Source organism: Glycine soja, chromosome 1, assembly GCF_004193775.1.
Source record: "Glycine soja cultivar W05 chromosome 1, ASM419377v2, whole genome shotgun sequence".
NCBI classification, from domain to species: Eukaryota; Viridiplantae; Streptophyta; class Magnoliopsida; order Fabales; family Fabaceae; genus Glycine; species Glycine soja.
In genome coordinates this window covers 45,691,099-45,705,179 of record NC_041002.1, presented here as the reverse complement: position 1 = coordinate 45,705,179, position 14,081 = coordinate 45,691,099, and the positions used below count along the sequence as shown (strand labels likewise).

The 14,081-nt window shown below is 33.7% G+C and overlaps 1 protein-coding gene across 1 annotated transcript; it reads right to left on the bottom strand.

Moving 5' to 3' along the window:
* Positions 1-11,452: 11,452 nt before the first annotated feature.
* Positions 11,453-12,941, bottom strand: LOC114416881 (non-specific lipid-transfer protein 1-like). Its single transcript, XM_028381925.1, has 2 exons — positions 12,487-12,941; positions 11,453-11,685 (listed from the first exon to the last, which is right to left on the bottom strand). The coding sequence occupies exons 1-2, from the start codon at positions 12,828-12,830 to the stop codon at positions 11,673-11,675; spliced, it is 357 nt and encodes a 118-aa protein (XP_028237726.1). The 5' UTR covers positions 12,831-12,941; the 3' UTR covers positions 11,453-11,672.
* Between the last annotated feature and the right edge of the window lie 1,140 nt (positions 12,942-14,081).

Here is a 14,081-nt window from a genome sequence, read left to right as displayed (position 1 = left end):
AGTAAAGAACAGAAATAGAAACTTAAACAAAAGTAAAAGCGATAATTGAAGTGCATAGCGGAAATTAAAGAGTGTAGGGAAGAAGAAGACAAACACAAGAGTTTTATACTGGTTCGGCAACAACCCGTGCCTACATCTACTCCCCAAGCGACCTGCGGTCCTTGAGATTTCTTTTCAACCTTGTAAAAACCTTTACAAGCAAAGATCCACAAGGGATGTACCCTCCCTTGTTCTCTTTGAACAACTAAGTGGATGTACCCTCCACTTGAACTGATTCATAAGAGATGTACCCTTTCTTGTTCTCAGTTACAAAAACCCAAGTAGATGTACCCTCTACTTGTACCACAAAGGATGTATCCTCCAATGTGTTAAGACAAAGTTCTCAGACAGTTAGTCCTTTAAAACTTTGTGAAGGGGAAACAAAAGATATCTCAGACGATTAGTCCTTTGAAATCTTTTGTTTAAGGGAAAGGGAAGAATCAAAAGAATTCTCAGACTGTATCCTTTTGAATTCTTTGAAAAGGGAGAAGGGAGACACAAAAGAATTCAGGTGGTTAGTCCTTCGTTCTTTTGGAAAAGGAAGAAGAGAGACACAAAAAGAATTAAGGCGGTTAGTCCTTGTCGAATTCTTTTTGGCAAATGGAGAAGGGAATAAAAAAAGATATAGCACACTTTTGTTTTCTGTGAAAGAACAAGGTTTGGAAACCAGAAAACTTAGAAAGCTTTTGGCAAAGTAAGAAGAAGAAGAAGAAGTTCAAAAAGATGTTCAAAGGTATTCAAAGGTTGTAAAAGTATATATGAAAAAAGTTATTCAAATGCAAGTCAAGGTCTTGCTTTTATAGACTCTTCATGTCTGGTCAAGAAAACCATTAGAAGAGTTATAACCTTGAGAAAAACCTGAAAACCATTGGAAGAGTTACATTTCTTGACTTTTTATTCAAAACTTGTCACTGATAATCGATTACCAAAACCATGTAATCGATTACACAAAGCATTTTATGAAAAGATGTGACTCTTCACAATTGAATTTGAATTTCAATGTTCAGATACACTGGTAATCGATTACCAATATATTGTAATCGATTACACCATTTAAAAATCAATTGGAACGTTGCAAGTTCAGTTAAAAGCTTTTGAAATCAAACTTTGCCTCTGGTAATCGATTACAGGTAATTGGTAATCGATTACCAGAGAGTAAAAACTCTGGTAACTTAGAAAATTTTGAGAAACACTCTTTTGAAAAACAAAACTGTACTATGTTTGTTTTTTTGAAAAATCTTTTCAATACTTCCCTTGTGAAGTCTTCTTGATTTCTTCTCTTGAATCTTGAATTCATCTTCTCTTGAATCTTGAAACCAAACTTCTCTTGAATGTTGAATCTTCTTGATTTCTTCTCATGAAACTTGAAATTAATCTTGATCTTGAACTTGTTGACTCAATCTTGAAATCATTATCTTAGGATTTTTGTCATCATCTTTGTCATCATCAAAACTACTTGAATCAACTTGATTCATCATCATGAAGCTTGCTTCTACAGAAACAACCATGCTTGATCTTCAAAGTTGATTTTTAAAAAGCACATGATTTCGTTTCTTGCAAATTTCTTTTTTATATGCTTAGAAGATTGGATTTTTGTGAGATATGGATTAAATGAATGAAAGCATGCATTGAATCAGGTTTCTTATTAGTGCTTGTGAATGGTAGCCCAGCCGAGGAGTTTAGGATGCATAGAGGCTTATGGCTAGGTTATCCATTAGCACCTTTCATTTTCCTTTGTATGGCTGAGGGACTAGCGGGATTGATGAGGGAAGTGGTAGATAAAAACCTGTTCTTGAGTATGAAGATAAGGAGAAATCACATGGAGGTTGATCTACTTCAATTTGTGGACGACACTCTATTTTTTGCCAAGCCTTCTATGGAGCACGTTATGACCCTAAAGACTATCCTTAGATGTTTTGAGCTTGTATTGGGCCTAAAGATAAACTTCTTCAAGAGCAAACTGGCAGGAGTAGCTGTTGAGAGTGCCACCAATGAGATTTATGCTTCTCTTTTGAATTGCAAGGTAATGTATCTTCCTTTTGAGTATTTGGGCATCCCTATTAGTGCAAATCCAGCCAAAGAAAGCACATGGGAGCCTATTATACAAAAGATGAATAGGAAACATAATAGATGGAAACATAGGAATGCACCCTTTGGGGGAAGAATTTGCTTACTTAACTTTGTGCTCAAATCGTTATCTCTTTTTTTCCTTTCTTTTTCCAAAATTCCTATTGTGGTGGTTAAAAAAGTGGTGAGGTTACAAATAGAGTTTTTGTGGGGTAAGAGGGAAGAGGGAGGGAAAATAGCTTGGGTGAAATGGAATAGGATTTGTTGGCCTAAGGAGGAAGAAGGGTTGGGTGTAAAAGATATCCATCTCTTCAATTTAGCTCTTCTTTCTAAATGGAAATGGAGATTATTTTCTAATGAGGAGGCTCTTCGAGAAAGGATAATCATGTCTAAGTATGGTGAGGGTATAAAGAAGGGAAAGGGGGGAGGGGTTTTCTAAACCATCGTATTGGTGGAAAGGTGTGGAAAGGGCATGCGGTAATCGGAAAAATGGGAAATCGTTTGATGAGAACACTGTGAGTTATGCCATAAAAAATAGGGGGAATGGAGACTTTGGCTATAAGATACCCGAGATTATATGCTTTATCTAAACAAAGACAATGCCTTATAGCTTAAATGAAGTTGTGGATGGAAAATGTGGTGTTGGGAGTGGAAATGGAGGAAAAGGTGTTTTGAATAGGAATATGAGTTAATGGGGGAGTTTTTGGATGAGGTGAACTTGTTAGCTATGAAGCATGGACTCGAACATAGGACACGACACAAACACAAATATTGGGACACGACTAAAATCTAAACCATAAGATACGGGGACTTGACACACACACACACACACATATGATCAACATGACAAGAATATAAATTAATAATTAAGATTTATATCAAGACGAACAAAGGGTGTATAAAAAATGCATGAAAGGAGAGGAAAGTCAATGAACTAGAAAAGAAAAATAAGATGAAGTGACAAATAGAAAGACCATGAACGCGAAGTCAGCCAAACATGACGAATAGAGGCACCGATGAGGCAATGATGAATGGAAAATAATCAGTGACACCTGCGTACTCGAGAATGTGAACGGATGGTGTTGTGCAAAAGAGACAAATCACAAACGTGAATAAAAGAGAAGAAGACAAAATGTTACGTGAAAGAGGTTATCAAAATATGCTAATTTTAAAAATAAATTTTTATAATATAATCTTTTGGGCTGGTTTGTAAATTTTTTGTTAAAAAACATAACCAGAGAAGTATCCATTGTGTGTCTAGAGAAGTATTTTTTGTGTATCCAACTTTTTGGAGAAGTGTCTGTGGCATGTCCAAGCCAAAAAAAAAAATTAAAAGAATTGTGCGCTGGAAAAACGTGTTCGACACAATGTCTATCGCAAGTCCGAAGAGTGTCGGTGTCAGACACATGGACATGGAATTCATTGGAAGTGTCCATGCTTCCTAGCTCTCGGAAGTGAAAGATCATGTTAGGGACAACTAGAGATGGAAGCAAAGTGAGTCAGGATTATACTCAGTAAGCAAAGGGTACAGAGTTTTGCAGCAACAAAGTTTTGTGGGGGAGGTTGGTATGTGTGCTGCTTCAATCTGGAAGGTGGCTGCCCTATCAAATGTGAAGAGATTCACGTGGAGAGCTTTGCTAGATAGAATTGAATCAAAGACGAATTTGATTAGGAGAAATGTTTTTATGGACAATAGTGGTCAACTTTGTTCCTTTTGTTCTTAGTAGATGGAAACAATAAACCACCTTCTTCTCAACTGTGGTTTTGCATCTCTAGTATGGAATTCCAATTACGATTGGTTTAGCCTAAAGGAGTGCGCTCTCCATTACAAGTTATGTAATCACTTTCAGCAACATGTTATGATTAAGGGAAACATTGCCTTAAAATAAGATAGGGAAGGTAATTTGGCAAGCACTGGTGTGAAGTTTGTGGCTTCATAGGAACTTGATAGTTGATAGTGTTCAAGGAGGAAGAAAGGGATATTCAAAAATTCATCGAGCTAATCAAAGTGACATCATGGTTGTGGCTTTACTACTGGACAAAGCGTTTTCTAAGTCAGTTAAAAGACACATTCGACGTCGATTATTAACCATCATCATAGGCAACATCGTAGAAAGACGGTTCCATAAAAACCATCATAGAAAAAGGTATCCTTCTAAGACGGTTCTTAACTAAAAATCGTCTTAGAAGGATACCTTCTAAGATGGTTCTTGTTAAAAATCGTATTAGAAGGGTAGACTTTCTAAGAGGGTTTTTCAGAGAACCGTCATATAATGTATTTTTTTAAAAAAAATTAAAATATATTGAGGATTCTAAGATGATTTTTTCTTTAGAGAATAGTCTTAGAATATATTTTTTTTAAAAAATTTTAACATTTTGAGGATTCTAAGACGGTTTCCCCAAAAAAACGCCTTAAAATGTAAGCATTCCCTCTTAGAATATGTGTTTTTTAAAAAAAATTAAAAATTTTAAAAAAATTTAACCATAATAATGAATATAACATGGCAAGTTGAACACGCAATCCATCCCTCACATGCTCCTGCAATAACATCAAGTAAGAAATCAACTTAGGCAAAAGGACTAGTAAGCTATAAATCAATAATGAAATGTTGTACACCAATCATTCTCTTAACTACAGCCTGCATGATATCACAGTTAAACCAAGAAACGCATTAAAAAAATATGTTGTGATAATCAACCATTGCATCAGTTAGTATTTGACTATGTTATTACACCAAAGGAAGTCTTTGAAAATAAAAGGACCATTCTCTAATTATGAGTTATGGTTGTCCTCACATTAGTAGCAATGTAGCATATCAACTAGTTGTTAGAATAGTTAATATCTCAAATTAGTCTAGTGAAATTTGGGTGCAAAGCAATTTGTCTAGAGGTAAATTAATTAAATACCCTATAATTAAAACTAACAAGATTATATTACTATATGTGATTTCCGGTTACAAAGTATATAACTATCCATTTCTGTCAATGGTAGTCCACTAACCATTAATAGCACATAATCTTTCCTAGTAGAAAAATTAAGCAAATCAAATTCCCGACTTAATTAGACCAACTTGTCCCCGTTTTCATAGGAGAAATTGCACGCCGCACCATTTGGAAGTTTGCACAAGATATATTTGTAATAACTAATAATTAATCATAGAGCTTAACCATTACTGGATGCCATAACTCAATTCTCGTAGCACCAGCCATTTCCAAACGTTCTCCATGCACATAACCCTCGCACATTCTCCTCCCACCAAATCCATACCCATCTTTAATTCAAACCATATGAGACTTCTAAAAAATACAAAACTTGATCGCACTACTTTCTCCCCCTCCCACATCTCCATGCATATTTGATCCATGAAGGTGAAGTATCTAACAATTACCTTTGAGGCTAGGACCATATAAACATATCATCATTATCTACCAATACTAGCAATCAATAAGATACTCACAACTTTAGCAACACAAATTATCCAAAAGATCAGTTCAAACAATACCTTGATTGGAGTTGCATGTATCCGACCCAATATTTCTTACTACTTTCCCAAATGAAACAACCCAACTACATGCATTTCAGCTTCCCACATGACAGGTATAAATGAAACAAACCAAAGAACCATCTAAAGAAATATATTGAATATGCAAAACCTTTGTTAATAGATTGGCAAGTGTACCAATTTTTATCACAAGTAGTAAAGATTAAAATGGAAGACCGAGTGTCGAGTCCACAAGGACTTTGTTTGTACTTACGTTGGTAAATACTCAATTTGTAAGAAAGAGAAGTAGAAGAGAAAGGGAATTGTAAGTGTGAAATTTGGGAATAAAAGGAAAAGAAAAAGATAACAAAAATAAACAGTAATTTAAATGCAAAAAGATGAGTTCATAATGTAATAATGTTGGGGCCTAACATGCCTAACTATCCTTGATGCAATATTAATGTTTTTCTCTATTAACTGTTTTTCCAATTTCCACCCACATCTACTAATATGCTCAACCCTGATCCCTCATGATGAAAAACCTAATTTATGTATTCTTTCTCCCAAATCTCTTTACAAAGATTGAATCATAAACAACATTAAATATAAAGATGTATGCAGAGGCACAACAAAGTCACTCTATCCCTAGTAATGCAATATTGAGATGCCCCTTCCAGTTCTTTAGAAATTATCATTTCCCAATGTATAACCCCTAAAAACAGATGCATGGATGGCTAAACCACACAATAAAGATGAAAAATAGAAAAGAAACAATAGAAAATGAAATTGCATTAATAGATAAGAAGAACAGTTATATTACAAAGGCATTGGCTACTAGGCTCCCAACATAAGGGTTTAGCCTCTCATAGCCATGAGAGGATTTACACTTCAGAGACTAATGGAAGAAAGGGCTGGATGACTAGTAGTAAGAAAATGGGGCATGGATAAGAAAAGAGGATTTCCCTTAAGGGAGAGACTCAGACTTTGGATTTTTTCACTGGAGAGCTTCGAGACTCGATGTGTCTTTCCCTTTTTCTTTCTCCTCCTTATATAGGCTCCTGGTAGCTTAATTTTTACGCTGAAATCGTGCTTAGTGTGAGATTTCACGCTAAGCACACATTTGGGCTTCGCTGTAGGCTTTTTGCTCGCTAAGCCTTCAACGCGTGCTAAGTTTGCAGCACGCGCTAAGCGAGCTGTCCAATTATTCCAACTTTTCTTCAAGGCTTTTTCTTCCAGTTTTTGCATCAATTTTTCCTCTAAAACACTTGAAATCTTCTTCTTTTGAATTTTGCTAATAAAAAATTGCAAAGATGTTAATTTTTTCATTATTTCCTTAAAAACAATAATAAAGTAAAGAAATTACACATATTTATTAGCCACAATTAACTATCAAATTAGCTCATATTTCACAGTTATCAACCTTTCTTTTTCAAGATAAAATATTTTGACTTGGATTCTCCAACCCTTAAATTTTCCGTATAATACTATTAACTTGTAGAAATATCATTGCTTAAGTACTAGAGGTGATTCCATTTGAGATATATTCCCACTAAATTGGTTTATAAATACCTGTTGAGGAAGAATTGTGTTGTTCTTCTAATAACAGTCATATCTCCAGTAGGGACATGAACTCCCATTTGAATCATTGCTTGTAGAACCTAATACTAGAACACAAGTTGCATTTGATAAGTATTTGAGTCAAGAATGAGATAATATGGTACAATATTCATATTATTATTCTACATAATTCATGAAAAACATTTACCTTGTCTGGATCTTTCTCACAAACCCCATAAAATGTTTCGAGCTAACCTTCTCAAATGTTTGGACTGATACTGTAAGACGCAATACCAAACATTGTTAGACAAGTGGCCTTAGTATCTTATGAAGGGGGGTTGAATTGAGATACCAAACTATCCCCAATTAAAATTTAACTCTCTTTTTAATTAATAATGAAACCCTAATTATGAATTATTTCAAGAACAATTCAAAATAAACTTCTTTAAAGCGAAATATAAACTGCAATAAAATAAAAGAAGTTCAAGGGAAAAGAGAATGCAAACTCAGTTTTTATACTGGTTCGACCACGCCTTGTGCCTACATCCAGTTCCCAAGCAGCTCGCTTGAGATTTCCACTATCTTGTAAAATGTCTTTTACAAAGTCTGAACCACACAGGGACAAGCCTTCCCTTGCGTTCAGAAATTCTTACAACATAAGAGACCCTCGGTCCCTTAATCAATTTATTTGAATAAGAAGAAAAAGAAGAATTCTCTCTTTAAGAGAAATATATTACAAATGAAGATCACTTAAGATTCCTTATTGAATTTGCAAGTGTTTTGCCCAAGGAATTCTTTTTGAGAGTTATAAGACAATTTGGTATTGAGAGGATAAGACAATTTGTTCAGGAAAACTCTGAGGAATTTCGTGTCCCAAGTCACCTATTTATAGGTCTTTGATGGTTATTCAAAAACTTCTTGAACAACTGTGACTTTTGGGAGTTATTTTCAAAAATTCCTTACTGGTAATCGATTACATAACTGTTGTAATCGATTACACAATTAGTTTTTGAAGAGTTGTGACTCTTCAGATTTGAAATTTGAATTTTCATGTCTGGTAATCGATTACAGGCTTTAAAATTTAAATTCAAATTTCTAAAGGCTGTTACAAAACGTTTAAAACTTCTGGTAATCGATTACAAGCCTTGTGTAATCGGTTATAGGCTTAAAATTTAAATTCAAATTTTGTAAGAGCATTTCAGAAATTATTTTGGCCACTGGTAATCGATTACAGCCTCTGGTAATCGATTATCAGAGAGTAAATATCATATTTATGAAATCTCAAAAATTTTTGGAAAATATCCTTTGGCGAAACCTGTGCATCATCATTTAAGAAACTCTTCCTTAGATTCTAGGAACTAAGTTCATCAATTATCTTGAATTTTTGGATTCTTGACTTGGATCAAACGTGAGAAGCGCTTATCTTTGACATTATCAAAACTTCATAAAACTTCATATCATATTTTCTTCTACAAACATAATAATGAATTAGACCCTAATAATAAATTAAATTTGAAACAAGAATAAGGTTATCATAGGGCTTGGGAGGGGAACCGGTAAGGAGTAAGATGCGAGGTTTACCTTTGAGGAAATTAGGGTACTCGGGGTTTTGGTGAAGCCAATTTTTTGGGTGAAGGGTGAAGGTGTCGTTAGGGTTGAAGAATTGTTGGTCGTTGGGATCGAAAGGGTCAGCGTCATATTGAATCTTGACGAGGATGCGGTTGGTCTCCTCAATGAGATTTTGGTTGATGACCTCGTTGTACAAAGTCGTAGACAATGGTGATCTTGATGTTGTTGAAGGTCTTCTGGATCTGGAGGCTATAGGGAAGCGCAACAAATCCCCAACAAATCCTCGTGTGCCGTTAGGTCAAGTCTCGAAACTTCCACAACCCGTGCGACCTGAACTCCAAAGGTCACCTTTGGCTGTTGTTATGAAAGTAGTTAGGGTCTACCTAGGTTTATGGATGAATTTAATCTCAGCGAAAAGTCTCTCATCCTTTGATGATAGTTTTCGCGAAACCGTTTTAGAAAAATGTCATTTTAAGATGGTTTTTGCAAAACCATCTTAAAAAGCTACCTGTCTAAGACGGTTTTTGTAAAATCGTCTTTGTTGAAAAACTTTATATTTACAAAATTGCCACTATTTTATATACTAAGACTGTTTTGTGGGAACTAGTGTCGAAGGTGCATTGTAAAAAAGTATTTTTTTAGTAGTGCTTTCTTCCAAAGATGAGGCCTTTAGCTCTTCATGGTAGGTCTGGTTGAGTAATCCAAACACTTGCATTAAGGAAGATTGGGTTTTTGTGAGGTATGGATTAAGTGGATGCTCCCTTTCTATGTTGTAACTCTAGTTGCAGTTGTTCTGTTGTTTTAACGGTACCACTTGTACCGTGTTGTTCCGTTTTCTACCTATCTATAAATATATTTTGCTGATAAAAAAAAACTGAGGTGAAATATCTAAGGCATGATAACTTGGTCCTGGCTTGATAATTTCATAGTTACAAATGCCCAACTCTCAAAACTTGCAATAGGTGGATTTAAAATCTAAATAGAAATTGAAAAATACTGTTTAGCACGAAAAGCAACCGTGAAAGTTTACGAAAAACACAACCTTGCGCCGCTGCTAGTACTCCCCGCGTAAATAATCAATAATGTATGTATTGTGTGGAAGATCTATTTCGTGGAGATGATCTTAATTTGTTCTTAGTTTTATAAGTGCCTCCTAATTCTACAAGGTAATTTACTTACAATTTTGATATTCTACACAATATATATGCTGAGGTTGTTCACCATGCTTGTTTACTCGTGGATGAACCAGTTAATTAGTGGAGATATTCATATAATAATCAATTAAATAGAAGAATGCAATGATGTGATTCTTAGAAGAACAATTTAATCGATTACCATATACATATATAATGTCTTTTTGGTTTAGCGTCCAACATCATTGACCCAGGTCAAGCTTGAAGCAGCAAAATGAAGCTTCTGCGTTGTTTTTTATATTTTGACGATAAAAAAGGCTCTAAACATGCAAACAAACACATGCATAATAAATTAAATTGGTACGAGCAATTATTTTAGATGGTAAGGATAAAATGGTATATTTTTTTTATTTACTCTAATTTCTCTTCTTTCCATTTATTCAAATCAAACTATCTCAAAATATTATTTTTCTTAAATTTATTTTTTATAATATTTCTCAAACCAATCAATTCAAAATTCCACCTTATCTCTTTCTTCTCTATTTTTAGCTGATTTTGTAATGCGTTGCGGGGTGGTCTGGGCCTTTACAAGTATGTGTTTTTTTAACGTGTGTGGAGTGGTATGGCTAGGAACTAGGGAGGTTGAAAATTTGGTCTGTTTTGGTCCTTATTGAATGATTTTCGTCTGTTTCTGTCTTGGACTTTTGCGATCAGTTCTGGCACTTTTTGTGTGAATTTTGACTACCTATTAGGCTTTTATCAATAAAATTCATTTTTCTTTTAACAAAAGATAGAGAAGTTTACGTTTTTCAATAGTCAGGCCATTCGATTTAGTTTGAATGCAGAAAAAGAAAATATTAAATTTATTTATTTTTTAAAGGTTTTTATTTAGTTAAAGAAAGAAAAAAAGAAAAATAGAATCTTAATTTGCTTTATTCTCATAAAAGAATAGTTTATGTTATATTGAGATCATAGCTTGACTTCTTAAAACTAAGATTTAACCTCTTACAAATATGCGGAGTTTATAGACAAATAGATAAGGAAAATGTTTTTTAATCATAAATTTCTGACTGGATCAAACAATATTTGTGACTGGCAAAAAATTGTACGTTTAATTATATATACAATATCACCTATAATATATTTTTTTGACGTTTAAATAATGGAAGTGATTAAGTTAGCAAGGTTTGGTAAAAAAAAAAGTTAGCAAGGTATGTATGTAATCTAGTACTTTCGACTTTTCATTTATGATATGTTTGACATACAATTCCAATAGGTTCATAATGAATATCTGAGAAAGACCTTCAACCACCGTACCTTATCACCATTAAAATTTGAAAGCGAGACATTTCTAATCATTATATAACCTTTAGGACTCGTTATTCACATGATGATTTTTGTGACATTTTAACACTGCTATTTTAAATAAGAGACATTTATAATTCACTTATAATGTAAAACTGTTATTTTTTATCAACAAACTAATCAAATTAAATTGATCCAAATATTAGTACCAATTACTAATCGTTGTTTTTTTATCAGCTAATTATAGAGATGTGATGAGTGATATCGATGATAAATCCAAAAAAGAGCAACGAGACAAAGTAGGGAGAACCCAATATTAAAGTAGATATAACTATGTGTAACTCATACAGAGAAATAACAACGCAACACAATTTAAAGCTATCCAATACAAATCTCTCATACAAGAGGAGAGGGGCATATAAGTGGAGCCCTCATCACCCTCGATCTTATTCTTAATATTAATAATGCTACTCATATACTAGTGAGTAGTTTCCGGTTTCCTGCGTCCATGACTTTCTCTTCAAACCTTGATGCTGCAAAGTGTAACCAACAAATGAATCAAGGTAATGAACACGGTCAAATCAAAATAGATTACTCTATATTTAGTATAGTTTGCATAGTGAGCTGAAGTAGAAGTATATTAATGAAAGAATAGGGGCGGAAGTGTACAATATACTAGTATCTTGTTTCATTTGGTTTTGCTATCATTAATCTTTAGAGTTACTTTTAAATCATTAAAAATGAAAAAAAATATATAATTTTTATGCAATAGTTTTTTTAAAAAAAAATTATTTATAGTTACTTAAAATTAACATGAAAATTATAATTTATTTTATTATGACATATTTCATTCTCCCTATGATGAGATATCAGTAACATGAATTTAAAAATTTAAGGTATGGTTTGCAATCGTCCTTTATCTACAGTTTCAATTGATCTCTACATTTACGAGAAAAAAAAATCAATAAAGTGCAACTAAGTATCAAATAGAAATTAATCTAAATTATTATCCTAGACAAGGCTTACCCAAGATCTTGAGTCAGAGAGGACTGATTATAAAAACTGGAATTACGTGGGTTTAAATATACAAAAATAAAAGAGATAACATTCAAAATATAAGATTTTGCTTGTTTCATGATATATTAGTTCAAAACATGTTAGGTGAAAATTAATTAGTTAGTTGTTAGGCTTTCTAATGAATTTTTTTATACTTGTAAAAAGGCCATCCTTTTGTCACTTTAGACTATAGAATAATTTCATCAGCAAAAAGAGAGTATAGTGAGAGTGGGAAAAAAATATGATGATAATTAAAATGAAGTTATATATATTCTTACGTAGCGCAGTTGGTGGAGGTGCTGATCTTGTAGGGGATGGAGACTCCGCATTTGCCGGGGAGCGAGGCGGCGTTGTTGGCTTTGAAGCCGGAGATTTGGCTGGCGGCCGACTTGAGGCAGTTGCACGCCGTCTGGCGGTCGGCGGTGGTCTTGGCGGCGGCATTGAGGCTCTTCACTCCGTTGCAGCATCCCGACGGCGGCGTTCCTCCGTTCTGGAGGTAACCGATGCAATTGATCAGGCTATTCGTCACCTGCCCGCACGTGATAGCTGCATGTGCCATGGGTGCACTCACCACAACCATGCAGAGCACTGCAGCCAAAAATGCAACCTTGAGGCTAGCCATGGAAACTGAATCAAATGGGTGTGTGTTAGGGTTTGGTTGTATAGGGCTTGGGCTATATTGGTTCACTTGGTGAGTATGAGCGGTGCTGGGTGTAGGGTTTATATAGAGGGGGAAGTGAATGTGAACGTGAATGTGATTAATTTTCTCTAGTTAATATCACTTCAATATTAATGGAAAAATAAATAAACACTTCTTTTCACTATTTTCCTCAATGATTTTGTTAAGTGTCCCGTGATATGACAAAAAAAAGTAGTGTAAAGTGAAGAGCTTAAACTCAAGTGGTTTGTGGATGTTGTTTTCAACTCTTATAATTATATATGTATTTTTTTCGTTTTATTTTATATTATGTCAATTAGCATATTTATTAATTTTTTCTTTTTTTTTCATTTCTCTTTCTTCTGCTCCAATATATACACCCCAAAATAAAATGTATATTTACATTTACTTTGTTTGCGACAATGTAGGAAGAGGGAAATTTATTTAAAAGAGGATAAAGTAAGAGGAGTGGTAAACATACTTTTTTTTTTGGTGAATGGTAAACATACTTAATAAGAAGGTTGGGAGAGAAAGAGTACAAGAGTTAATGATGTGGGGGGAGTGAATGTGAATGTGAATGTCTCTCTAGTTAATCACTTCGATCTGCAATTACTTCTAATTACATTTATGGAAATAATAAAAACCTCTTTTCACCCTTTTTTTTTGTGTTTTTGTTGTGTGTCAAGTGGTGTGACATAAAAAGGGATAAAACATATTATGTTAAACTTTGTTTGTTTCATTTCAAAAGCGAGTCAACTACTCAATTTATTTAATTCGTTAAAATGAGTTCATTTGTGTTATGCAGTTAAATCTTTTAATTATTCACATAACTGAATTCGTATAATATGTCGTTTTTTTATTCTTTAGAAGAGGAAAAAGAGAGATGGAAAGAAATTAAAAAATGATAATTAAGACTAGAAAGAATAATTTCCCTTGATGGAGAAAATATTTTGTTCAGAGAAGCGTAATTTTTTTTATCTTTCTTATATTACTATTCACAAAATTGATATTTATTTTCGAATAAATAAAAATTGACATTTTTTTTTATCTGAAACCCTAATAAACAAAATAGATATTCCTCTATTGTCTCTGTAGCCAAAAATAATAAAAGGAAAAAGAAAGAAGAAGAAAAAATGCATACAGTAGAAATATAAAGAAAGTTAGAGAGATCGAGATAGAGAGGCTGTAGAAGGAATGTAGAGGACTCATGTCCCT